We start from the raw sequence: 26,117 nt of genomic DNA, 5'->3' as shown, positions 1-26,117 counted from the left end.
TCATGAGCAATGTCCTTTAAAGATGTGGTGATGAAGTTTTCAAAGGCGACTTTCTGAATGTAAAGAATACTGAAATTTTTCTCGAGGTTGCCTTCTGTGTTACTTTTCTCAAGCCCAGCCGGTGCGCGTGACAGTGCGTCCGCAACAATGTTCTCCTTGCCGGGAATGTAGACTATTGTGAAGCGGAATTCTTGCAGAAACAATGCCCAACGTTTTAACCTGTCATGATTTAATTTTGAGGACATAAGAAATTGTAATGCACGATGATCACTGTATACTTTTACGTGCTTACCAGAAAGAAAGAAACGGAATTTGTTAAATGCCCAAACGATAGCTAAAGCTTCTAATTCAGTAACGGAATAATTTTTTTCAGATTTTGTTAGCACTCGGCTAGCAAAAGCAATGGTTTTCTGAACAGTAGTGTCATTTTCTGTGGCTTCTTGAAATAAATGGGCACCAAGACCGACTTTAGAAGAATCCGTGCTAAGGCAGAAATCTTGTGACAGAGCTGGATGAGCTAGAATTGGCGCGTTAAGTAGCGATTCTTTCAAAGAATTGAATTCCAACTGTGCTTGTTCATCCCAGTTCCAAATAGTATTTTTTCCAGTGAGAGAACAAAGTTTTGGTGTAACAAGGATTTGCATATTCAGAAAACGACGGTAAAAATTTACGAGACCTAGAAAACTGCGGACTTTTTGTGGATGGAACTGGAATGGCTCTGATTGCTTCTAACTTTTCAGGATCCGGCTGAATGCCTTCAGAAGAAATAATATGTCCCAAAAACCTCACCTTTGACCTACCGAATTCAGACTTTTCCAAGTTAACTGTAATTCCAGATTCTGCAAAAATACGTAACAAACTGTTGAGGATGCGATTATGTTGTTCCCATGAAGCTTCTGCTATTAGAATATCGTCCACATATAAGGTGATGTGACGTTTTAAGAACTCAGGTAATATGGAATTTAGCCCGCGAATGAATGCTGCTGAAGAAATGTTCAAACCAAAAGGAAGTTTCCGAAACTGATAACAAACGCCGAAACAAAGGAAAGCTGTGTATTTTCTACATTCTGGATGAAGTTCGATCTGATAAAAGCTGGATCTGAGATCAATGGAAGACAACACATTTACACCATTGAAATTTTGAAGAAGTTCTTCCAACGTTTGCGGCCTGTCTGTTTCAGGAATAATGACAGTATTAATTTGTCTCGAATCTAAGACAAGCCTGATTGATCCATTTTTCTTCTCAACAACATGTAATGGATTGTTATATGAGCTTACTGCAGGCTCAATAATGCCTTCGTCAAGCATAGATTGTATTTCTGTTCTAACACGGTCCCTATAATGCGCCGGAATTACGTATGGTCTAACACAAAATTTAGTATGCTCACGAACACGGAATTGGTATTGAAATCCCTTGATTGTTCCTGTTTTATGAGTAAAAACTGTGGAATGTGCTTGTAAAATCTCAAAAAGGTCTTGCCTATCATTGTCATTACAATTCTCAATTGTTTGAATTTTATTCTGAATTAACTCATTAGTATCAAATGCGCCGTCGATATCACCCCTGTCAGTACTTGCAGAGTGATTGTTAGTGTCAAGTTCCGTCGAAAATTCCGAACTGTTGTCTAACAGGAGGTAAAGCCGATTAATTTCTTCGTCATGGTTTGAGAGCCAATCTTCAAAATTCAAAGCTACTGACTTACCTTCTTTTTCTAAACTCATTTCAGCATCGTGAAAGCTTAAGATTGCTTTGTATTTATTCAAAAAGTCTACTCCCAGTATAATTTCCGTCGACAATAATGGAACAATAAGAAAGTTCATAGAGAAGCTGTGGCTTTGACAAAAGAATTCTAAGTAGGTTTGTTGGCGTACATCTACACTTTTTCCAAAGATTGCACCTTGTAATTTAATCTTACGTAACGGAAGTGTGGGGCAATCGTTCGATATGCTGCATTTTCTAAAAGCTGTTTCACTAATTACCGAAATGGGACTGCCAGAGTCAAGTACTGCCGTAAATTTTACGTCATTTACTGTAATGTGAATCACAGGATATGCAATGTTGTTATGTTTTACGTCGTGTTCTTGGAGTAAGATGTCCCTAATGTCTTCCATTTTTACGTAATTACTTGCTACGGCAGCTGCGTCGTTAGTGTCACACGTGCGTTTCGTGGCTGCCAGCTGTATGAGTCACTGCCTATTGTCTCTTTGTTGGCGCGCGTCGTTATTGGGGTTTGGAGACCTAACTTCTACAAATTCACCGTGACGAGACGGCCCTGCCCTGTTTAAATCCCGCCAGTTCTGATGCAATTCAGGTCTGTCGTTACGATCACATCGTCTGTCGTCATGTCGGTAGTTTCTGTGGTTTCTTTCTTGTCGGTTAAGTGGTGGAGAATTTCTCCCTGAATCGTAACTGCGCGCTGGACCATTGCGTCTAAAGTTATTCTGTCCCTCGTAATAATAATTGTTTTGGTTCCCATATTGTCTGTTTCTCTGATTGTCTCTGTGATAGTCATTACCGCGGAGAGGTGATCTTTCCCTGTAATTATTACTACTCTGCCAACGATTGTTATACGGGTGGTGTCTGTTTCGGTCACGATTCGTGTTGTGAGAATAGCCTTGTCGCGTCCAGTTATTATTTCTTTCTTCGCGGAATTGCGACGGATGTGATCTGTAATTGTTGTGCTCGTGCGTTCCGCGATTGTCAGTGTCAATTTCCAGTTCTTGTAAGAGTCCTTGAAATGCTTCAATGTCGTCTTTGCAACGTCCTGCCAAAATAATATGTCGCAAATGTTCAGGCAGTTTGATTAAGCAAATGCGGATGAGTTCTGAGGGGCTGTATGGGTTTGACAGGTACTGATTCTTGTGCAACATATCTTCAAAATATTTCACAAGGCTGGAGAATTCAGATTGTTCGAAATGTTTCATCATTATGATGCCATGTTTTACTCGGTCTTGTGTGGCTTGAGACCAATATGCTGAGAGGAAGGCATGGTAAAATTCTCCTTCACTATGACAATCGTGAATGACCGAACGCATTCTTACAGCTGGTTCATTCTCTAAATAGCCACACATAAATTCTAATCTGTGTTCTAATGACCAGTTGGGGGGAAAACAATGAGAGAATTGATGGAGCCACGCTTGTGGATGAATGTCGTTGGCAGAATTTTTAAACGTTTTGAATTTACGTGTAGTAATGAACAGCTTATAGTCAAAGTCATCATGTCGGCGAGTCGCATATCGGTCATTGTTACGTCGTGTCGGCGGTTCCATCTCAAAATTCGGTGTGCCTTGCCAATTTCTTTCATAATTTCCGAAGTGTCCTGTGTTATTATTTTGTGGTTGTTCCGTATTTCTATGTCCCTCTTCCCGTGTTGGGGAGCGAGTGTCCTCTGAAATACGTAATTCTTGTATTACCTGTGTCAGCTGATCTTGTACTTCGCGGATTTCTCTTTGGTGTTGCGTATTAATTTGATTTTGATTTTGTTTGAATTTTCTAATTTGTTCATACTCTTCTGTGTCAGTGAAGACTACAGGTCTTGTGTCATTCAGATCATCATCTACCTTTGTAGATAAGTTAGTGACCTGATCCGAAAGTTCGCCTACTTTCTCCGATAGTGAACACATTTCCTCAGTGTGTTTTTCTGAACCAAGTTTCAGAGTGTCCATTTGTGTTGAAATCGAATCTACTGTGTCCTTCAAGTTTTCCTGAGTTTTTGCAAGTTGCTTAACCGAATCGGTAGATGCAACTGAGTCAAATTTAGCTTGCAAGGTCTCATGATTTTCATGAACAGTAGTTTGCAGTTCTTTTATGGCTGCTTCGTGATTCTGTAGTGCATTTTCATGACGCGAAAAAATAGGTTGGAAATGCTCACAAATTTGTGTTTTTACGTCATTACAGACTTTTTGACATTTCGATTCAATGTGATGTAACTCAGTAGTTAAATCTTCACGTGTTTGTTCAAGTGTGGTGTCTAACTTTTTAAGATTTTGTTCCACTGTGTCTAACTTTTTAAGATTTTGTTCCACTGTGTCTAACTGTTGCTGTGTTTGTCTCTGGTGTTGTTCCATTGTGTCTAACTTTTGAAGATTTTGTCCCATTTGTTGCATTAATTGCAATAATAATGTATTAGTGTCTGGAATCTGTTTCTCTATGCTTTTTTTTGCAGTGCATTTTCACCGGCAACATTCGCATTTTGACAAGCAGAAAATGTGTCTTGACTCATTTGAGAAAACGGTGAGGACCCAAATCCTGAATCCACAGCATTTCCGAGATTGTTTCCTGTCATTTCGGATTCCTGAGGCGAGCTGTCGCCGACCGATCGATCGATAATGCTTCCCTGCTCACTATTTGTTTCACTGTCTACGCCATTGTTTGAAACCCGCTCCATTTCCCTATGCGCAATTACCAAATTACTACTATTAACATTAGTTAATTCATTACTCTGCGGCGCTAACATACTGCTTTCGTCTTCGCTGTCATTTCTCAATTTACTTTGGAGCCTAGTGTTACGTTTTTCACACGCCATTATTGTCACAATATTTCACACGACAACACAGAAAAACACAATTTCAAGAGCAAAAATAAGAGAACACATTAACATAACAATGAAAATAATATCTAGTTAATTGCAGCTGCGAAATACTTGGTGCAAATCTACATGCATACCACAACTGTTTTACTGTACAACAATGAAAAACTACAACTACAATGGAAATTCTCTCTACAATTACGCGCTAGCAATAAACAAAAGCTACACTAATTACACAAACTATAAGAAAAAATCAGAAGATTCCAGTGAGGTATCCTAGGCTAAGGGTCGCCATATGAAACGTCCCCTTTCAATTATTTATACTCGACTGTGCTTAACCTGACACACAATATTTTTTAGCGCAACGCAATCTGACTTTCAAAATTCTCTACAAGAGAATGGCCCTGACTAACATTAAACTATACGTCTCACAAATCACTTACCTCACCAAAAATCTTCGCTGCTCAAGCTACTGCAATACAGCGAGCGCCACTACTGCCAGCTAAATAAAAGATTCAAACTATGGAAGGCACTAACTACTGATAGGGATAGTTAGCAAATGAAAGATATTAATAGAGAACAAACAATGTATTTACCTTGATATCATCATTTATAAATATAGCAGTTAATGACAAATTTCAAAGCTCCACCATCTCTCTCCCCACATCCACCACTGCTGGTGACTCACCTCCAACTGCGCAACGCTACGCGCTGTTCACAGCCAGCTGCCTAACACTACAATGGCGAGTATTACAACAATGAAAAGCAGCCACAGGCTGCACACGGCACAGCCGGTGATTTTCATACTGAGGTGGCGTTACCAATAAAAAAACCTAAACAGCCTACTTACAGCACTTAATACAGCAGCGATTCCTCGTAGCATAGACTCGGCAAGTGCATGGTAGGCTTCCGGAGGTTTATCCTAATTTCACGCAGTTCCCGTAAATTATGGACTGGTGGTTTGTAGGCGCCTAGCTGGCTCCCGGTAACGTACCAGATGTGTTCCACCGACTTCAGAAAGGTGCATTTAGTGCCTTAGACATCAACGCGAAATCTCCATCCTCCTCAGTGAACCCATGTAGGACCTTATGACACGGACAGTTATCCTGATGGAAAATCCCATTGTCCTCGGGAAACACATCAAGAATGAAGGGATCCAAGTGGACTGCAATAAAGCTCACATCGTCCACAACTGACATGGTGCCTTCGACTACAGCCACAAGTCCCATAGAACCTCAAGTGAACGTCAACCCATGACACAAAACTACCCTCGCCGATCTGCTGCATGTTTTGAGCAGTCGATGTTTCCGACAAGACGTGCGACATGGTGTAACATGAAGGTATTTCGTCCGACCATGCTACACGTTTCCATTGGTCTACGGTCCAGTGTCAATGATCCTGTGTCCTATGGAGCTGCAATTGAAGATGTCGTTGGGTCAACATGGAAACACATAGCGGACGTTAGCTGTACAGCCCCATGTTCATCAATATATGCTGAACATGAGCCTGCACCAGCATTGTATTCTGTCATGAGAACTGCCACACATCGCCTCCTATCCAACAATACAGAGCCGGAAAGCTTTCGACCTCAAAGTCCTGTGATGAGCTGCGGACGTCCAACATGTTGCTGGCGGTTTCACCATCCTTCAACAAATATGTGGCTCCTCACGACTATAGTATGGTAACAGCTGACCAGATTCTCTGTTTCCGAGGTGATAATTCCCAGGCAACAGCCATAACACTCTGGCCTTTGTGAAAATCGCTGCTGTAAGTGGATTTCTGTACTCGTGGTCTGTATCGTCGCTAGTATGGTTACCCATTCGTCTCTGCACCGCCTCACGTACCCTCAACTCCACTACGGGGCACTTAATTGCGCGGCGGGATTGTTCAGAAAGTTTTGGCTCATCTACACTACATCTGCACCATTATCATGCCGTTCATAGCAAAGCGTTTGGCAGAGGATTTTCGGAACTACTTTCAGACGATTGCTCGATCGTTCCTCAGTCGAATGACACATAGTAAAAATGAACACCTGAATCTTTCCGTGCGATCTTTGTTTTCTCTTACACTCCTGGAAATTGAAATAAGAACACCGTGAATTCATTGTCCCAGGAAGGGGAAACTTTATTGACACATTCCTGGGGTCAGATACATCACATGATCACACTGACAGAACCACAGGCACATAGACACAGGCAACAGAGCATGCACAATGTCGGCACTAGTACAGTGTATATCCACCTTTCGCAGCAATGCAGGCTGTTATTCTCCCATGGAGACGATCGTAGAGATGCTGGATGTAGTCCTGTGGAACGGCTTGCCATGCCATTTCCACCTGGCGCCTCAGTTGGACCAGCGTTCGTGCTGGACGTGCAGACCGCGTGAGACGACGCTTCATCCAGTCCCAAACATGCTCAATGGGGGACAGATCCGGAGATCTTGCTGGCCAGGGTAGTTGACTTACACCTTCTAGAGCACGTTGGGTGGCACGGGATACATGCGGACGTGCATTGTCCTGTTGGAACAGCAAGTTCCCTTGCCGGTCTAGGAATGGTAGAACGATGGGTTCGATGACGGTTTGGATGTACCGTGCACTATTCAGTGTCCCCTCGACGATCACCAGTGGTGTATGGCCAGTGTAGGAGATCGCTCCCCACACCATGATGCCGGGTGTTGGCCCTGTGTGCCTCGGTCGTATGCATTCCTGATTGTGGCGCTCACCTGCACGGCGCCAAACACGCATACGACCATCATTGGCACCAAGGCAGAAGCGACTCTCATCGCTGAAGACGACACGTCTCCATTCGTCCCTCCATTCACGCCTGTCGCGACACCACTGGAGGCAGGCTGCACGATGTTGGGGCGTGAGCGGAAGACGGCCTAACGGTGTGCGGGACCGTAGTCCAGCTTCATGGAGACGGTTGCGAATGGTCCTCGCCGATACCCCAGGAGCAACAGTGTCCCTAATTTGCTGGGAAGTGGCGGTGCGGTCCCCTACGGCACTGCGTAGGATCCTACGGTCTTGGCGTGCATCCGTGCGTCGCTGCGGTCCGGTCCCAGGTCGACGGGCACGTGCACCTTCCGCCGACCACTGGCGACAACATCGATGTACTGTGGAGACCTCACGCCCCACGTGTTGAGCAATTCGGCGGTACGTCCACCCGGCCTCCCGCATGCCCACTATACGCCCTCGCTCAAAGTCCGTCAACTGCACATACGGTTCACGTCCACGCTGTCGCGGCATGCTACCAGTGTTAAAGACTGCGATGGAGCTCCGTATGCCACGGCAAACTGGCTGACACTGACGGCGGCGGTGCACAAATGCTGCGCAGCTAGCGCCATTCGACGGCCAACACCGCGGTTCCTGGTGTGTCCGCTGTGCCGTGCGTGTGATCATTGCTTGTACAGCCCTCTCGCAGTGTCCGGAGCAAGTATGGTGGGTCTGACACACCGGTGTCAATGTGTTCTTTTTTCCATTTCCAGGAGTGTATTTTATTATGACGGTCATTTCTCACTATGTAAGTGAGAGTCAACCAAATATTTTCACATTCGGAGCAGGCAGTTGGTGGTTGAAAATCTATGAAAGGATCTCGCCTTGTTCTAGTGATTGCCACCCCCAACTCACGTATTATATGCGTGAAACTATCTCCTCGGTTTCGCGATAACACAAAACGAGCTGCCCTTCTTTGAAGTTTTTGCATGTCTTGCGTCAATGTTATCTTGTAAGAATCCCACACCACTCATAAATACTCTAGCAGAGGGCGGACAAGCGCAGTGAAGGAAGTCTTCGTAGCATATCTGTAAGTGTTCTACCTATAAAACGTAGTCTTTTCTTCGCCTTCCCCACAAAATTTTCTACGTCATACTTCCATATTAAGTTATTCGTAGTCGTAATTGAATCGTATAACACAAATTTAATGCATTTTTTGTACTCATGTGCAAGGTTTCACATTTTTTTATTATTCAGTGTCAATTTTCACTTTTCGTGCCATACAGATATCTCCTCTGAAATATTTTGTAATTCGTATTCATTTTCCTGTGACATCACTAGACGGCCAACTGCAAATAATATAAGTGGGCTGTTTACAATCCCTCCCGAATTGTTTATGTAGATTAGAAACAGCAGAGGGCCTTTAACACCTCCTGTGGATCGCCGGACATACGTAATTTCTGTTTCACTCGACGACTTCCCGTCAGTTGCTACGAACCCGGGCTGTCACAGCTGAGACGATAATCCAAGGACACGCAATTTGATTAGAAGCCATTTGTGAGGAGCGGTGTCAAAAGCCTTCTGGAAATATGGACATATGGAATCAACCTGAGGTACCCAGTCAATAGTTCTCATTACTTCGTGTGATTAAAGAGCCACTCGTGTTTCAAAATAAGATATTTTCTGAAACCGTGACGTGTAAGAGCCAACAAATCGTTTCTTCTTCGAGGTATTTGATAATGTTCCAAGACGGCACATGTTCCAGAATGTTACTGCAGATTGATGTCTTTGATATGAGTTTGTAATTCAGCGTTGACTCCTATTTCCTTTCTTGTGTATTGGTGTGCTCTGCGCAACTTTTGCAATCCTTAGATACGAATCTTTCGTCGGTCGAGCGTTGTACAAAGTCCTTAAATATAGAGCTATTTCATCAGCATACTCTGAAAGGAACCTAACTGGTATACAATTTGGACCAGAAGACTTTATTTAGTGACATAAGCAGCATCGCTACACCAAGGGTATATACTTCTAAAATCTGCAGTTTGTGAGCTGTTCTTGACATTAATTCTGGAATATTTACTGCACCTCTCTTTGGTGACGAAATTTCGGAAAAACATGTTGAGTAAATCCGCTTTGGTGGCGCTGTCATCGGTAACATTAGCAGCTCCTGTTGTAATTTACATACGACCAGAATCTCTTTGGATTTTCGCCAGATTCTGCATCAATGTTCCACTTTGGTAGGTGTTAAAAGCGCCTCGCATTAAGGTCTGTATTAATTTTCGAGCTTCTATAAAACATTACGAATCTTGAAAATTTTGTTTACTTTTAAATCTGGCATGCTTTATAGTTGCTTCTCCAACAGTTTTATGTCCTGTTTTGTGTACCTTCGGTCCATGAGGAATGATTTTGTAACCTTGAAACAGAAGTTATTTATGGTAAATGCACATATTAATGTATATTACACTATCTACGTTCGTTGACGGGACTCGCGCACAGATAGAATGAAATCACGAGACGAACGAGACTAAGCTAGCAGTAAAGAATTTAAATATCCAGGAAACGATTTGTATGCGTTAACGGAGGCACAGAAGTGATGAGACGTATAAAGCAATATAGAATCGGCTAGGAATCTTCTGGAAAAGCCGCTACTCAGTGTTGAGTGGATATGATGTCCAACAGTCCAACACGAATAATGACCCCAGGGTGCCACACCCCCTCACCACCCCTGTAGAGTTCAACATGTGTATGTGTTTCAGGTCTACTTGGCGACGTACTGAACTGCCCAAGAAGTTCCGTATCCAGCTATGGAACAGAAGGTGCAAAATGTCAATTAAACTCGACAAAAACCACAGTTAATGTATTCCTGTGGATGCGAAGCCCTATTGGTCATTCGGGTGTGACATGACACAATATTAGAGGGCACTAAATAGCCTTATTCACTTGTCTCTATTCTGTGCGACTGAGCAAAAATTATTCCTTCGTCTCGAGTCATGTAGACAAGAATTACAAATCACAGTATAATTTTATTTGCAATGATGTATTTGTGTATGGGATCAGACTGAAGTATAAGTCTGTCTTTGGATAGTGTGTGACAAATCCTCGAAAAACTAAAATTATTTTTGTTAATTTCGCGCACTTGATTTGCATCTACCTCCCAGGAAGAAGAAAGGTTGCTGTTAGAAATTCAAAATAACTTAGCATTACAAAATTATTTTATCCAGATAGTAAAGTCTGTTGAGGTAGTTTGTCTTACCATTGGCTCAATTCCATTGGCAATCAGCAGGTCGATTAGTTTGTTGTAGTACTCCACGCCCAGTGGGTTGACTTGACTGACGTCGCCCAAGGGGAGTACCCGTGCCCAGGAAATGGAGAAGCGGTAAATGTCAACCTGAAACAATAACATTGACGTTCGTAGTTCAGCTTTAATGCAATACAATTATAACCGCCAAAAAATAAAATTATATAACTACACAGGTCTGCAAAACTCTAAGGCAGATGTAACTTTTGCATGATGTCACTGCCATAAAACACGCTCGATGAAACTTGACCGTGCATAGAAAGAACAGTATAGCACAGCAGGCTATGAGCACTATGGGACTTAACATCTGAGGTTATCAGTCCCCTAGAACTTAGAACTGCTTAAACAAAACTAGCCTAAGGACATCACACATATCCATGCCCGAGGCAGGATTCGAACCTGCGACCGCAGCAGTCGCGCGATTCCGGACTGAAGCACCAGGAATCGCTCGGTCACCGCGGCCGGCGCACAGCAGGCAATAGAACTCATTAAGCATTTTGACGAACAGAAATGACACTGTTATTCAAGGACAATAATTATACTCAAGTCACCGCGATTTATAATGGTCCCCTGGACATTACAAAACGCGGGACATGGATCTTAATAGGATGCGTGATTACCGAAAACGGCAGTGCATGCGGTGACCGTACCTAACGGTTACTGCTAGTGTAGTTGCTTTTCTAAACAGTTCCATTCGAGCAAACCAGTTGCGCTTTTACCTGCGCTTACTTGTCCTTCAGGTATCTGAGCTATGCACTGCTCTGCTTAAAAAGCGTAATCATAGGGTAAAGCCGCACACGTCTGCTTTCATCCCCCGCAGCTAATTCGCTGCAAATAATAAGCTGCTGCTGCGATCGTTCAGTTAAATGGTCTGTGCACTGGCTTGAATTGCGATTTAATAAAATACCCACAAATACAAAATAAAACTTAAATGAATACTTTAATAACAATGGTTCTATTCTAATGTTTGTAATTGATGTAGACTACAGAGAATTATGTGGAATAATAATCAAAATATCCACGGGTGTACTGCCGGTCTACAGTGTCCAACGGGCACAATATTTCGGCGATCAAACATGTCGCCATCATCAGGTGAACTGACGGACTGAGCTCCTGTGAACGTGCCGGCACGGAGATCCGTACGCTATGGCTGCTCAGAGGGAACTGGGTTCGGTCGCGGTGGCGGCCGATTTAAATACCCTCCGCCCGCGGCGCGTTCCCTCCGCCTTCCGCGCCCCGCGCCACGGTCGCGCGGTGGAACAGATTGCGACGGCGTCTGAGATGACGTCGGTGTGATGGCTCTGTCCGCCGTGGTCGTCACAACTATACGTTTGCTCGATTTACTCTTGATTAACCCAATCGCTGGTTCCCAAGCCTTGCTAAGATTATAGCCACAGTCACGGTTTATGAGGTCGTCATTGATGCGAATTTCGATGGCCTCTCGAACAACGCTGTCCCAGTATCTCGACGTCTGTACTAGAATCCTCGTGCGTTCATACTCCATAGCGTGATTTTCCGACAAACAATGTTCAGCGACCGCCGACTTGCTCGGATACATCAGTCGAGTGTGCCTCTGGTGTTCATGGCATCGATCCTCGACAGTACGCATCGTCTGACCAATATACGACTTGCCACATTGACACGGAATATGGTACACGCCGGCCTTCCTCAAACCGAGGTCATCTTTGGCGCTCCCCGCCAGTGCACGAGTTTTATTCGCAGGACAAAACACAGTTCCGGCCCGGTGTTTCTTCAAAATGCGGGCGATTTTCCCCGAGAGTGCGCCTGTATATGGAATAAACGCAGTGCCTACCTCCTCCCTCGTGATTTCATCCATCTCCATAGGTTGCGCTGTAGTGGTTGGGCGGAGAGCACGTTGAATCTGCCACTCTGAGTACCCATTTTTAAGAAATACAGTTCTCAGATGTTCCAATTCCTGGAGTAGACTCTCTGCGTCAGAGATAGTGCGCAGCACGTTCACAGGAGCTCAGTCCGTCAGTTCACCTGATGATGGCGACATGTATCATCGCCGAAATATTGTGCCCGTTGGACACTGTAGACCGGCAGTACACCCGTAGATATTTTGATTATCAAATACGCCGGGAGAAACTCAAGAATCACATCATGTGGAATAATACACTCCTGGAAATGGAAAAAAGAACACATTGACACCGGTGTGTCAGACCCACCATACTTGCTCCGGACACTGCGAGAGGGCTGTACAAGCAATGATCACACGCACGGCACAGCGGACACACCAGGACCCGCGGTGTTGGCCGTCGAATGGCGCTAGCTGCGCAGCATTTGTGCACCGCCGCCGTCAGTGTCAGCCAGTTTGCCGTGGCATACGGAGCTCCATCGCAGTCTTTAACACTGGTAGCATGCCGCGACAGCGTGGACGTGAACCGTATGTGCAGTTGACGGACTTTGAGCGAGGGCGTATAGTGGGCATGCGGGAGGCCGGGTGGACGTACCGCCGAATTGCTCAACACGTGGGGCGTGAGGTCTCCACAGTACATCGATGTTGTCGCCAGTGGTCGGCGGAAGGTGCACGTGCCCGTCGACCTGGAACCGGACCGCAGCGACGCACGGATGCACGCCAAGACCGTAGGATCCTACGCAGTGCCGTAGGGGACCGCACCGCCACTTCCCAGCAAATTAGGGACACTGTTGCTCCTGGGGTATCGGCGAGGACCATTCGCAACCGTCTCCATGAAGCTGGGCTACGGTCCCGCACACCGTTAGGCCGTCTTCCGCTCACGCCCCAACATCGTGCAGCCCGCCTCCAGTGGTGTCGCGACAGGCGTGAATGGAGGAACGAATGGAGACGTGTCGTCTTCAGCGATGAGAGTCGCTTCTGCCTTGGTGCCAATGATGGTCGTATGCGTGTTTGGCGCCGTGCAGGTGAGCGCCACAATCAGGACTGCATACGACCGAGGCACACAGGGCCAACACCCGGCATCATGGTGTGGGGAGCGATCTCCTACACTGGCCGTACACCACTGGTGATCGTCGAGGGGACACTGAATAGTGCACGGTACATCCAAACCGTCATCGAACCCATCGTTCTACCATTCCTAGACCGGCAAGGGAACTTGCTGTTCCAACAGGACAATGCACGTCCGCATGTATCCCGTGCCACCCAACGTGCTCTAGAAGGTGTAAGTCAACTACCCTGGCCAGCAAGATCTCCGGATCTGTCCCCCATTGAGCATGTTTGGGACTGGATGAAGCGTCGTCTCACGCGGTCTGCACGTCCAGCACGAACGCTGGTCCAACTGAGGCGCCAGGTGGAAATGGCATGGCAAGCCGTTCCACAGGACTACATCCAGCATCTCTACGATCGTCTCCATGGGAGAATAGCAGCCTGCATTGCTGCGAAAGGTGGATATACACTGTACTAGTGCCGACATTGTGCATGCTCTGTTGCCTGTGTCTATGTGCCTGTGGTTCTGTCAGTGTGATCATGTGATGTATCTGACCCCAGGAATGTGTCAATAAAGTTTCCCCTTCCTGGGACAATGAATTCACGGTGTTCTTATTTCAATTTCCAGGAGTGTATTTATTCAAGAAAGAACATCTCAGGTAAACGGTAAGTGATCCTACGATATTCGATTAAAATATAGACAGAAAATACCCTTGTCAAGTGCAGTAAAGTTACAATGACAACCTTACGAGAATGGTAGCAAAACACCCAAAATAATTGTTGTCAAAAATGCGAAAACTAAGTCCATTTCGTGATTACAACACATGAAATATTCACCAACCCAAAAAAGTTCGGAGTTCAACATGATGATGTACAAATTAACTCACCCGATACAAATAACAGTAATTCATACTCTGTCTATACTCAGTTCCGTAATACAAGCGGAAAAAGTTAAGAGTTCTACTGTGGAGCACGATCAGACATATCAAAATATAAAGTCCCTACAGAAGCTGAAGTATGGTAGGGGCTGTTCACCGTCCAGAATCGGTATCGCTCGTCACCACAACCAGATATGCCTCCTTCCAGAATGAACATCCGAGTCTGCAGAATCGCTCCCTAGCGCTCTTCATTCGAAAAAGCCTGTCTCCACTCGACTCCCGTGGTGTTGCGCTACTGTCTACTTTTGCATTGGCTGAAGGCTGCTCCCAACAAAATTAAGTCGTTCTTAAACACTAGAGACATTATCTGACTCAATGTGACCACTTCTCAGACTAAACTAATATATTACAACAATATTTAAATACAGAAATGTTACAAACATTCTGTCACACTCAGCCCATTCACAATAAATATACACTCCTGGAAATGGAAAAAAGAACACATTGACACCGGTGTGTCAGACCCACCATACTTGCTCCGGACACTGCGAGAGGGCTGTACAAGCAATTATCACTCGCACGGCACAGCGGACACACCAGGAACCGCGGTGTTGGCCGTCGAATGGCGCTAGCTGCGCAGCATTTGTGCACCGCCGCCGTCAGTGTCAGCCAGTTTGCCGTGGCATACGGAGCTCCATCGCAGTCTTTAACACTGGTAGCATGCCGCGACAGCGTGGACGTGAACCGTATGTGCAGTTGACGGACTTTGAGCGAGGGCGTATAGTGGGCATGCGGGAGGCCGGGTGGACGTACCGCCGAATTGCTCAACACGTGGGGCGTGAGGTCTCCACAGTACATCGATGTTGTCGCCAGTGGTCGGCGGAAGGTGCACGTGCCCGTCGACCTGGGACCGGACCGCAGCGACGCACGGATGCACGCCAAGACCGTAGGATCCTACGCAGTGCCGTAGGGGACCGCACCGCCACTTCCCAGCAAATTAGGGACACTGTTGCTCCTGGGGTACCGGCGAGGACCATTCGCATCCGTCTCCATGAAGCTGGGCTACGGTCCCGCACACCGTTAGGCCGTCTTCCGCTCACGCCCCAACATCGTGCAGCCCGCCTCCAGTGGTGTCGCGACAGGCGTGAATGGAGGGACGAATGGAGACGTGTCGTCTTCAGCGATGAGAGTCGCTTCTGCCTTGGTGCCAATGATGGTCGTATGCGTGTTTGGCGCCGTGCAGGTGAGCGCCACAATCAGGACTGCATACGACCGAGGCACACAGGGCCAACACCCGGCATCATGGTGTGGGGAGCGATCTCCTACACTGGCCGTACACCACTGGTGATCGTCGAGGGGACACTGAATAGTGCACGGTACATCCAAACCGTCATCGAACCCATCGTTCTACCATTCCTAGACCGGCAAGGGAACTTGCTGTTCCAACAGGACAATGCACGTCCGCATGTATCCCGTGCCACCAAACGTGCTCTAGAAGGTGTAAGTCAACTACCCTGGCCAGCAAGATCTCCGAATCTGTCCCCCATTGAGCATGTTTGGGACTGGATGAAGCGTCGTCTCACGCGGTCTGCACGTCCAGCACGAACGCTGGTCCAACTGAGGCGCCAGGTGGAAATGGCATGGCAAGCCGTTCCACAGGACTACATCCAGCATCTCTACGATCGTCTCCATGGGAGAATAGCAGCCTGCACTGCTGCGAAAGGTGGATATACACTGTACTAGTGCCGACATTGTGCATGCTCTGTTGCCTGTGTCTATGTGCCTGTGGTTCTGTCAGTGTGATCATGTGATGTATCTGACCCCAGGAATGTGTCAATAAAGTTTCCCCTTCCTGGGACAATGAATTCACGGTGTTCTTATTTCAATTTCCAGGAGTGTAAATAAAGGTTTGTCCGCAAATAAATACGCCAATATCCTTGCACAAGTGTGCTCATGATAAATGACACCAGCTTGTCATTAAATATTGTTTAAACAATTATATAGGCCTGCTTGTCAGAAGCGTTTTTTGGCACTCTTTCACAGAAGTAGTGTCAACTAACACATGCGACAGACCACTTCTTTCGTATTATCAATTGTAATTAATATTTAAATCAATTTGTGATAGTATAGTAATGTGTTCATTAAATGAATACTCAAATATGACATAATATGACGTATATGAGGTATTCGTGCTGTAATCATTTGCTGTGTAATTGTGGAGGATACGATGTTCTGACAAATATTTGCATAATGAAAAGATATAAAAAATATTATAACCCAAGCAATAAGATATATACATATATTTAGCTATCAGAAATGATAGCTATGGTGCAATGATATCATCTGAGATATTGCATGCAGCGTTTCAAAGTCGTTAATGGAGAAACTTATTGCAAAAAATATTTATTCACTGTTGTAAAGTGGCAGAATAAATGAAGGTCAGATTCACACCTTGCATGAGAGCTCTATACATCGCAACAGGAAGGTGAATATGACACCTAACTTAATTCGGCGGTAAGGAGCAAATTTGCCTATCAGTATGTAATGCAAAAAGGGGTAACACTCAATCAATGGTAATTCCTATAATGCATGTCTGAGCGGAAGGTGAGACAAGCAGTGAGAGGCGTTTTAGTTTGGAATTCAGAGGGATGAGGGAAGAGGCAAGGCCGCCCTGCAGGAGGTACCATGGAAACCACTTAAAGGGGTGTCCCAGTCGGAAAGTCAACGAGCGACCAGGTGACTCAGACGGGGAGAGCGAGTATAATGGCCCATCTGAAAAAAATAGTTCAAATGGCTCTGAGCACTATGGGACTTAACTTCTGGGGTCATCAGTCCCCTAGAACTGCTTAAACCTAAGGACATCACACACATCCATGCCTGGCATGATTCGAACCTGCGACCGTAGCGGTCGCGCGGTTCCAGACTGAAGCGCCTAGAACCGCTCGGCATCTCCGGCCGGCGGCCCATCTGAGGGACGACAGCAAAGAAAGCTTTTAGAAAACTGCATTTTGAAACTCCAAATGGATACAAAACAAGACCAGTGACGCATTTTCGATCATGAGTCCAGCGAGAGGTACACACGTGAGAGAGTCAGTGTACGCATTTAGGTGTCTGGAATGGGCACAAAACGTCCGATTGGCGGAAACGCGCTGGGAAGGAGAAAAGAGCCAAAGTTTCGACGCAATTTAATGGTAGGCACCTTGCGATTGTTAGAGTTTCCACAAAATAAGAGGAACGCTCCTATTGGTTGAAAAAACTGTGGCGTGAAGCACGAAAGAACCCAGGTGGGGAGACAGGTCGGCTATGAGTAAGACAAGACGTAAATTTTTTAGGACTCTTCTCTGAACTGGCTCAAGTCCAGAATGGAGCACATAACGCTCTGTACGACACAGAAGAGTAATTTGTGTAAACACTGCGTTCACAGCAGCTGATATCCAGCTACAAATTAGCTGTAGCATCGTTTAGCTCCAACTGTGGAGAAACGAACCAGCTAACTAGTTAACTGTTCTTGCAAGAACTGAGAGAGCATTATAATATGCACACTGCTCCAACCATGTGCGTGTATATCACCACATTCTAAAATTGGGGGAGTACATGTTCTCTCACATAACGAGAAACATAAAGAAAGTTTATGCTGGAAAATTCAGCTTAGGTGTAATGAGTTTATAGGAATTTGAGAGGAAGAGAGCGGCCCAGCAGACGACAGCTCATTGCAGCTTAAGGTAAATACCGCATGCAGAGGTGTGACTTTTTTGGTTCACCAGCGTGTGTCCACTGTAAACTCGAGTGAGCCCAGGTAATCTTTTGCTCAATTTGTCGCATAACTAACTATCCACTGTAGACTTGATTGTCGTCCTAAAAATAGTACCGAACTTTGAACCAGAATCGGAACGGTTTTCATAGCACTGACCAACATCATAATGTAAGTGTAGGAAGAACTTTGTAAAGAAGCTTCTAGTTAATCTTTAATATTGTCATGTTTAGGATAATTTAAGCCGGCCAGTGTGGCCGAGCGGTTCTAGGCGCTTCAGTCTGGAACCGCGCGACCGCGACGGTCGCAGGTTCAAATCCTGCCTTGGGCATGGATGTGTGTGATGTCCTTAGGTTAGTTAGGTTTAAGTAGTTCTAAGTTCTAGGGGACTGATGACCTCAGATGTTAAGTCCCATAGTGCTCAGAGCCATTTGAACCATTTGATAATTTAACCTTCTGAGAATTAATATATTAATATTGTTGTGTTTAGGATTATTTCACTTTTTGATGTTGACGAGATGCGTTATCCCAACTGTTTTTTTTTTTTTTTGTCACATTGCAAACAAAGTAAAAGCGTGTATTTTTGTGCTAATGTTGTGACATGAAACATGTCATTTCAACTTATAAAATTGTCTTCAATACTAGAAGAAGTAAATCTCATAATATTGCATCTTACACTGTGAAATATTAACTTCTGTAATATTAAAGATATTGAAATATTGTTGCGTCACCAGATGCGCCCCATTTTTCTGAGGCTGAATACATATCCAGATTTTATATAATATTTGACTGTGAAATTATAGGTTCTCGAAAATCAGTAAGAAGCCGTCTTTCAGCTTGTCTGACACTCTGCCATTTTTGGTGGATCTCCTATCAAAAATGGTTCAAATGTCTCTGAGCACTATGGGACTTAACATCTGAGGTCGTCAGTCCCCTAGAACTTAGAACTACTTAAACCTAAGTAACCTAAGGACATCACACACATCCATGCCCGAGGCAGGATTCGAACCTGCGACCGTAGTGGTCACGCAGTTCCAGACTGAAGCGCCTTGAACCGCACAGCTACACCGGCCAGCGATCTCCTTTCTCCTGAACAAAGGTCATGTGTGCATCAGCCATCCAAATTCCCAGCTTTGGGCCTTTCTCCTTTCCGGCGACACGCTCCTTGTCTCTTCACCTGAGATCACATGGGGCAGCCGTGTGACGTCCTCGTCCCACCAACTTGCATCCAGCCCAGCAAGCAAATTCAGCTCTCCTCACTACCAGCCCTAGGTGGACTACTAACTCGCCCACATACTCATAACGCTACAATGCTCTGAAACGTGCTCCCATGTTGGCCACAAGGTTGGTAAAGAGTTCTTGTGGTAAGTCATTCCATTCCTCCACCAATGCGGCTGACCAGAGCTGCACTCCGCTATTCGATGCGGTCAGTTGTCATCACCCGAAAAAAACTGACAATTGCCAACAGGACTTACACTCTGAGGGTACCATACAAATTTAACTAAATATGAAGAAAATAATAATAATTTTGGGTCGCCCAGTCGCTTGATGCAGGTCTTTCTGTAGTGCGCCGCTTCAGCGAATTGTGTGTCACTAATCTAACCTAGTTATCCAACCAGGGAAAGGGGACCTAGAGTTTAGGGTGTAATCCGAACCAAGTGTGGTTTCTGGCGACTCCTCACATCTTTGAGGACTAATTTAGAACGAAGGCCGTGGCCCGACTGAAATTCGATCCCGCAACCTCTCGGTTTCCAGGCACACGCTTTATCGGTAGATCACCAGGCCCGACTCGCATACAGATAGTTCATCTATAGCTTTTGATGATAGAGTTCGCGAGTATCAAATAAGTGACATAACTGAATGGCCATATCTTTTGATGCATTGACTTGAAAGCTTTAAATGTTTGACACCCCCAAGGGACAGTATGCAGGGTGACAAGCGGTGTGTCCCCTCCACAAGGAGTGCAAGACCCACATCATTCGCCCATCTTCCATTTCTAATACACAACTACGTAAATTTCTGCTTATCTTCAGACGGGAGTACCGAATCAGAGCAAGTGGTGATTAAATGTCGCATCTCTGGCAAAGAGCAAATTTTGTAGCAGATGAAAATAGTTCAGTTAGCTTCGGTTTCTTTGAGTGAGCTACGACACGCCCAAAGCAATGAAACGATGAACGGTCGAGTCGGGGCGGTTTGTAGCGGTATTCACGGGCGGCCTGAGAGATAACCACCGGACACGCCGCCTCGGCTGGTGGCGCCCTCGTCCCTCACCGTAAAACTCAAAGCTGCGATTTCTCCACTACATGGAAAGCTGGCCCGAGACTCAATTTTCTGCTGCCAAGGCGGCGTATTAACACAAAAGACGGGTCTGGCACCGCTACCAGAAAGTAACTTTCGCAGAAGCGTCATTTATTATTTTCTGTTATTAAACGAGTAGGCAGATTTGACAAACAGGAGAATTTGGACAGCTTCCGTTACATTTCAAGTACCACAAGAACCAATGAACATGAGGGACGGCTTTTATCATCATGATATATAGCTTTGTTACAAAACTGCATTATGGTTTATAAAGTAATGACTACAGTATGGTCTAAGGAGCTGCAGTCATGGACTGTGCCGCTGATCTACATCTACATCTACATCTATACTCCGCGAGCCACCTTACGGTGTGTGGCGGAGGGTACTTATTGTACCACTATCTGATCCCCCCTTCCCTGTTCCATTCACGAATTGTGCGTGGGAAGAACGACTGCTTGTAAGTCTCCGTATTTGCTCTAATTTCTCGGATCTTTTCGTTGTGATCATTACGCGAGATATATGTGGGCGGTAGTAATATGTTGCCCATCTCTTCCCGGAATGTGCTCTCTCGTAATTTCGATAATAAACCTCTCCGTATTGCGTAACGCCTTTCTTGAAGTGTCCGCCACTGGAGCTTGTTCAGCATCTCCGTAACGCTCTCGCGCTGACTAAATGTCCCCATGACGAATCGCGCTGCTTTTCGCTGGATCATGTCTATCTCTTCTATTAATCCAACCTGGTAAGGGTCCCATACTGATGAGCAATACTCAAGAATCGGACGAACAAGCGTTTTGTAAGCTACTTCTTTCGTCGATGAGTCACATTTTCTTAGAATTCTTCCTATGAATCTCAACCTGGCGCCTGCTTTTCCCACTATTTGTTTTATGTGATCATTCCACTTCAGATCGCTCCGGATAGTAACTCCTAAGTATTTTACGGTCGTTACCGCTTCCAATGATTTACCACCTATGGCATAATCGTACTGGAATGGATTTCTGCCCCTATGTATGCGCATTATATTACATTTATCTACGTTTAGGGAAAGCTGCCAGCTGTCGCACCATTCATTAATCCTCTGCAGGTCTTCCTGGAGTACGTACGAGTCTTCTGATGTTGCTACTTTCTTGTAGACAACCGTGTCATCTGCAAATAGCCTCACGGAGCTACCGATGTTGTCAACTAAGTCATTTATGTATATTGTAAACAATAAAGGTCCTATCACGCTTCCTTGCGGTACTCCCGAAATTACCTCTACATCTGCAGATTTTGAACCGTTAAGAATGACATGTTGTGTTCTTTCTTCTAGGAAATCCTGAATCCAATCACAAACCTGGTCCGATATTCCGTAAGCTCGTATTTTTTTCACTAAACGTAAGTGCGGAGCCGTATCAAATGCCTTCCTGAAGTCCAGGAATACGGCATCAATCTGCTCGCCAGTGTCTACGGCACTGTGAATTTCTTGGACAAATAGGGCGAGCTGAGTTTCACATGATCTCTGTTTGCGGAATCCATGTTGGTTATGATGAAGGAGATTTGTATTATCTAAGAACGTCATAATACGAGAACATAAAACATGTTCCATTATTCTACAACAGATTGACGTAAGCGAAATAGGCCTATAATTATTCGCATCTGATTTATGACCCTTCTTGAAAATGGGAACGACCTGCGCTTTCTTCCAGTCGCTAGGTACTTTACGTTCTTCCAGAGATCTACGATAAATTGCTGATAGAAAGGGGGCAAGTTCTTTAGCATAATCACTGTAGAATCTTACGGGTATCTCGTCTGGTCCGGATGCTTTTCCGCTACTAAGTGATAGCAGTTGTTTCTCAATTCCGATATCGTTTATTTCAATATTTTCCATTTTGGCGTCCGTGCGACGGCTGAAGTCAGGGACCGTGTTACGATTTTCCGCAGTGAAACAGTTTCGGAACACTGAATTCAGTATTTCTGCCTTTCTTCGGTCGTCCTCTGTTTCGGTGCCATCGTGGTCAACGAGTGACTGAATAGGGGATTTAGATCCGCTTACAGATTTTACATATGACCAAAACTTTTTAGGGTTCTTGTTTAGATTGTTTGCCAATGTTTTATGTTCGAATTCGTTGAATGCTTCTCTCATTGCTCTCTTTACGCTCTTTTTCGCTTCGTTCAGCTTTTCCTTATCAGCTATGATTCGACTACTCTTAAACCTATGATGAAGCTTTCTTTGTTTCCGTAGTACCTTTCGTACATGATTGTTATACCACGGTGGATCTTTCCCCTCGCTTTGGACCTTAGTCGGTACGAACTTATCTAAGGCGTACTGGACGATGTTTCTGAATTTTTTCCATTTTTGTTCCACATCCTCTTCCTCAGAAATGAACGTTTGATGGTGGTCACTCAGATATTCTGCGATTTGTGCCCTATCACTCTTGTTAAGCAAATATATTTTCCTTCCTTTCTTGGCATTTCTTATTACACTTGTAGTCATTGATGCAACCACTGACTTATGATCACTGATACCCTCTTCTACATTCACGGAGTCGAAAAGTTCCGGTCTATTTGTTGCTATGAGGTCTAAAACGTTAGCTTCACGAGTTGGTTCTCTAACTATCTGCTCGAAGTAATTCTCGGACAAGGCAGTCAGGATAATGTCACAAGAGTCTCTGTCCCTGGCTCCAGTTCTGATTGTGTGACTATCCCATTCTATACCTGGTAGATTGAAGTCTCCCCCTATTACAATAGTATGATCACGAAACTTCTTCACGACGTTCTGCAGGTTCTCTCTGAGGCGCTCAACTACTACGGTTGCTGATGCAGGTGGTCTATAGAAGCATCCGACTATCATATCTGACCCACCTTTGATACTTAACTTAACCCAGATTATTTCACATTCGCATTCGCTAATAACTTCTCTGGATATTATTGAATTCTTTACTGCTATAAATACTCCTCCACCATTGGCGTTTATCCTATCCTTGCGGTATATATTCCATTCTGTGTCTAGGATTTCGTTACTGTGCACTTCCGGTTTTAACCAACTTTCCGTTCCTAATACTATATGCGCACTATTTCCTTCAATAAGCGATACTAATTCAGGAACCTTGCCCTGGATACTCCTGCAGTTTACCAATATTACGTTAACTTTTCCTGTTTTTGGTCTCTGAGGACGGACGTTCTTTATCAACGATGCTGATGTTCTCTCTGGTAAGCCGTCAGGTATTTTATCGTTTTGCCCAAGGGGGGGTCCCTCTAACCTAAAAAACCCCCGTGTGCACGCCACACGTACTCTGCTACCCTAGTAGCTGCTTCCGGTGTGTAGTGCACGCCTGACCTGTCTAGGGGGGCCCTACAGTTCTCCACCCAATAACGGAGGTCGATGAATTTGCAACCATTATAGTCGCAGAGTCGTCTGAGCCTCTGGTTTAGACCCTCCACACGGCTCCAAACCAGAGGACCGCAATCGACTCTGGGCACTATGCTGCAGATATTAAGCTCAGCTTGCACTCCGCGTGCGATGCTGGTTGTCTTCACCAAATCAGCCAGCCGCCGGAAGGAACCAAGGATGGCCTCAGAACCCAAGCGGCAGGCGTCATTCGTTCCGACATGTGCTACTATCTGCAGCCGGTCACACCCAGTGCGTTCAATAGCTGCCGGAAGGGCCTCCTCCACATTACGGACGAGACCCCCCGGCAAGCACACCGAGTGCACACTGGCATTCTTCCCCGACCTACCCGCTATTTTCCTGAGGGGCTCCATAACCCGCCTAACGTTGGAGCTCCCTATAACTAATAGGCCCGCCCTCTGTGACTGTCGGGACCTTGCCGGAGAATCGGCCACTGGCCCAACAGGCGAGGCATCCTGTGGTGGCTCGGAAACGATGTCATCACCACTAGGAAGCACCCCGTACCTGTTGGAAAGGGGTAAGGCAGCTGCCACGCGGCCAGATCCCACCTTCGCCTTTCGGCCAGGCACACGCGAGCCCACCACTGTCCGCCATTCACCCTGGAGTGATGGCTGACCGGTAAGATGCTCACTGCCGGAAGACGCAGCGACATCAGGGGTTCCATGTGATTCCAACGCCACCGAAGTAGGCATAGGTCTCACCACAGTTGCCCCAACGCCACTACGAGCCGACGCCTGCGCCTCGAGCTCGATGAGCCTAACAGACAAAGCCTCCACCTGCCCCCGAAGAGTGGCAAATTCTCCTTGCGTCCGCTCACAACAACCACAGTCCCTACACATGACTATGTTTACCCTACTCTATACGGTGACAAATTCCCAAGATAATCTTCTGATGAGCTACTCTGATAATCAAGAAACACTCACTGAAATACGAGACGCGAAAACTACGCTAGGTTTTCCCAGAAAAACTATTTAAAAGATAAGCGCAGCAAATAAGTACAAAATAAATTTCTCTCCTAACGATCAAGAACTGTTAGTTTCTATGCAGAGCAGATAAACACAAATAGAATCCCTTCCTTAGTGGAAGGTCGTAAACAAAATGCAAAATAAACCCTTTATACAAACAGTACTCGCTGCTGCTGGTGCTCTCGCTCTGGCTGTCACAAGACAACTGCTGATTCAAGTGACTAGTGGCTAACGGCCGCGAAACAAACAAAAGACGGTTTTAGGGCGCTTTCTGTTCTAAACGATCAAGAAAACACTAAGAAATCTAACACGAAAACTACGTAAAGTTTTATCAAGAACTGTTAGTTACTATGCAGAGCTAATAAACACTAATAGAATCCCTTCCTTAGTGGAAGGTCGTAAACAAAATGCAAAATAAACGCTTTATACAAACAGTACTCGCTGCTGCTGGTGCTCTCGCTCTGGCTGTCACAAGACAACTGCTGATTCAAGTGACTAGTGGCTAACGGCCGCGAAACAAACAAAAGACGGTTTTAGGGCGCTTTCTGTTCTAAACGATCAAGAAAACACTAAGAAATCTAACACGAAAACTACGTAAAGTTTTATCAAGAACTGTTAGTTACTATGCAGAGCAGATAAACACTAATAGAATCCCTTCCTTAGTGGAAGGTCGTAAACAGAATGCAAAATAAACGCTTTATACAAACAGCGGCGGAGGTGCGAGTCCTGCCTCGGTCATGGGTGTGTGTGTTTGTCCTTAGGATAATTTAGGTTAAGTAGTGTGTAAGCTTAGGGACTGATGACATTAGCAGTTAAGTCTCATAAGATTTCACACGTATTTGAACATTTGACTACAGTATGTTATTCTATTTGTAACATAATTTTTTCTAAATTGTTATTTCACCCCCTTTCTAAAAATTTAATACATAGTAACATTTTAAATAGCCTTAAAATTGAATATTTTCTTAAAAATGAAATGCACATAGTGATTTGTTTTGGTTAAAAGACAAAATATGAATTGTTGACTGTTTATAAAACATTTACACAGAGAACAATGAAGTGATGAGTTTATGAAGATTGCCAGGGGTAACTGTATCATGGGAGTTGCAGGATTTTCGGTGGTGTGTACTATGGGTGTCCTGTGTGTCTGTCTGGCTTAGCAGCGAACATGTGAAAGAGACAAATGTACAACTTAACCAATCCATACACGTTGTCAGTGGACCACGGTCATCCTCCGCCAATGGCGTCACTGGTTGCAGTATGGAACGTCACGGGGTCAGCATAATGCTCTCCTATCACAGGATAATGTATGCGCCAGATAAGCCATTGCAAATGTGAAATGCTGGTACATCAATAACCAGTGTACCACCAGAATGT

At 45.2% G+C, this 26,117-nt stretch overlaps 1 protein-coding gene across 2 annotated transcripts in view; it reads right to left on the bottom strand.

Annotated features, from left to right (window-relative positions):
* LOC126199275 (myrosinase 1-like) overlaps nucleotides 1–26,117 on the bottom strand; it is a 338,624-nt gene that overhangs the window by 241,953 nt on the left and 70,554 nt on the right. For both annotated transcript variants that reach the window (XM_049936084.1, XM_049936085.1), the window contains exon 3: nucleotides 10,493–10,627. In XM_049936084.1, coding sequence (XP_049792041.1) covers nucleotides 10,493–10,627 — 135 coding nt within the window. The remainder of the gene's footprint in view (nucleotides 1–10,492; nucleotides 10,628–26,117) is intronic.

This window comes from Schistocerca nitens, chromosome 8, assembly GCF_023898315.1.
Source record: "Schistocerca nitens isolate TAMUIC-IGC-003100 chromosome 8, iqSchNite1.1, whole genome shotgun sequence".
Lineage (NCBI taxonomy): Eukaryota > Metazoa > Arthropoda > Insecta > Orthoptera > Acrididae > Schistocerca > Schistocerca nitens.
Note: the sequence above shows the minus strand (reverse complement) of the source record. Positions and strands in the feature narration are given on the sequence as shown.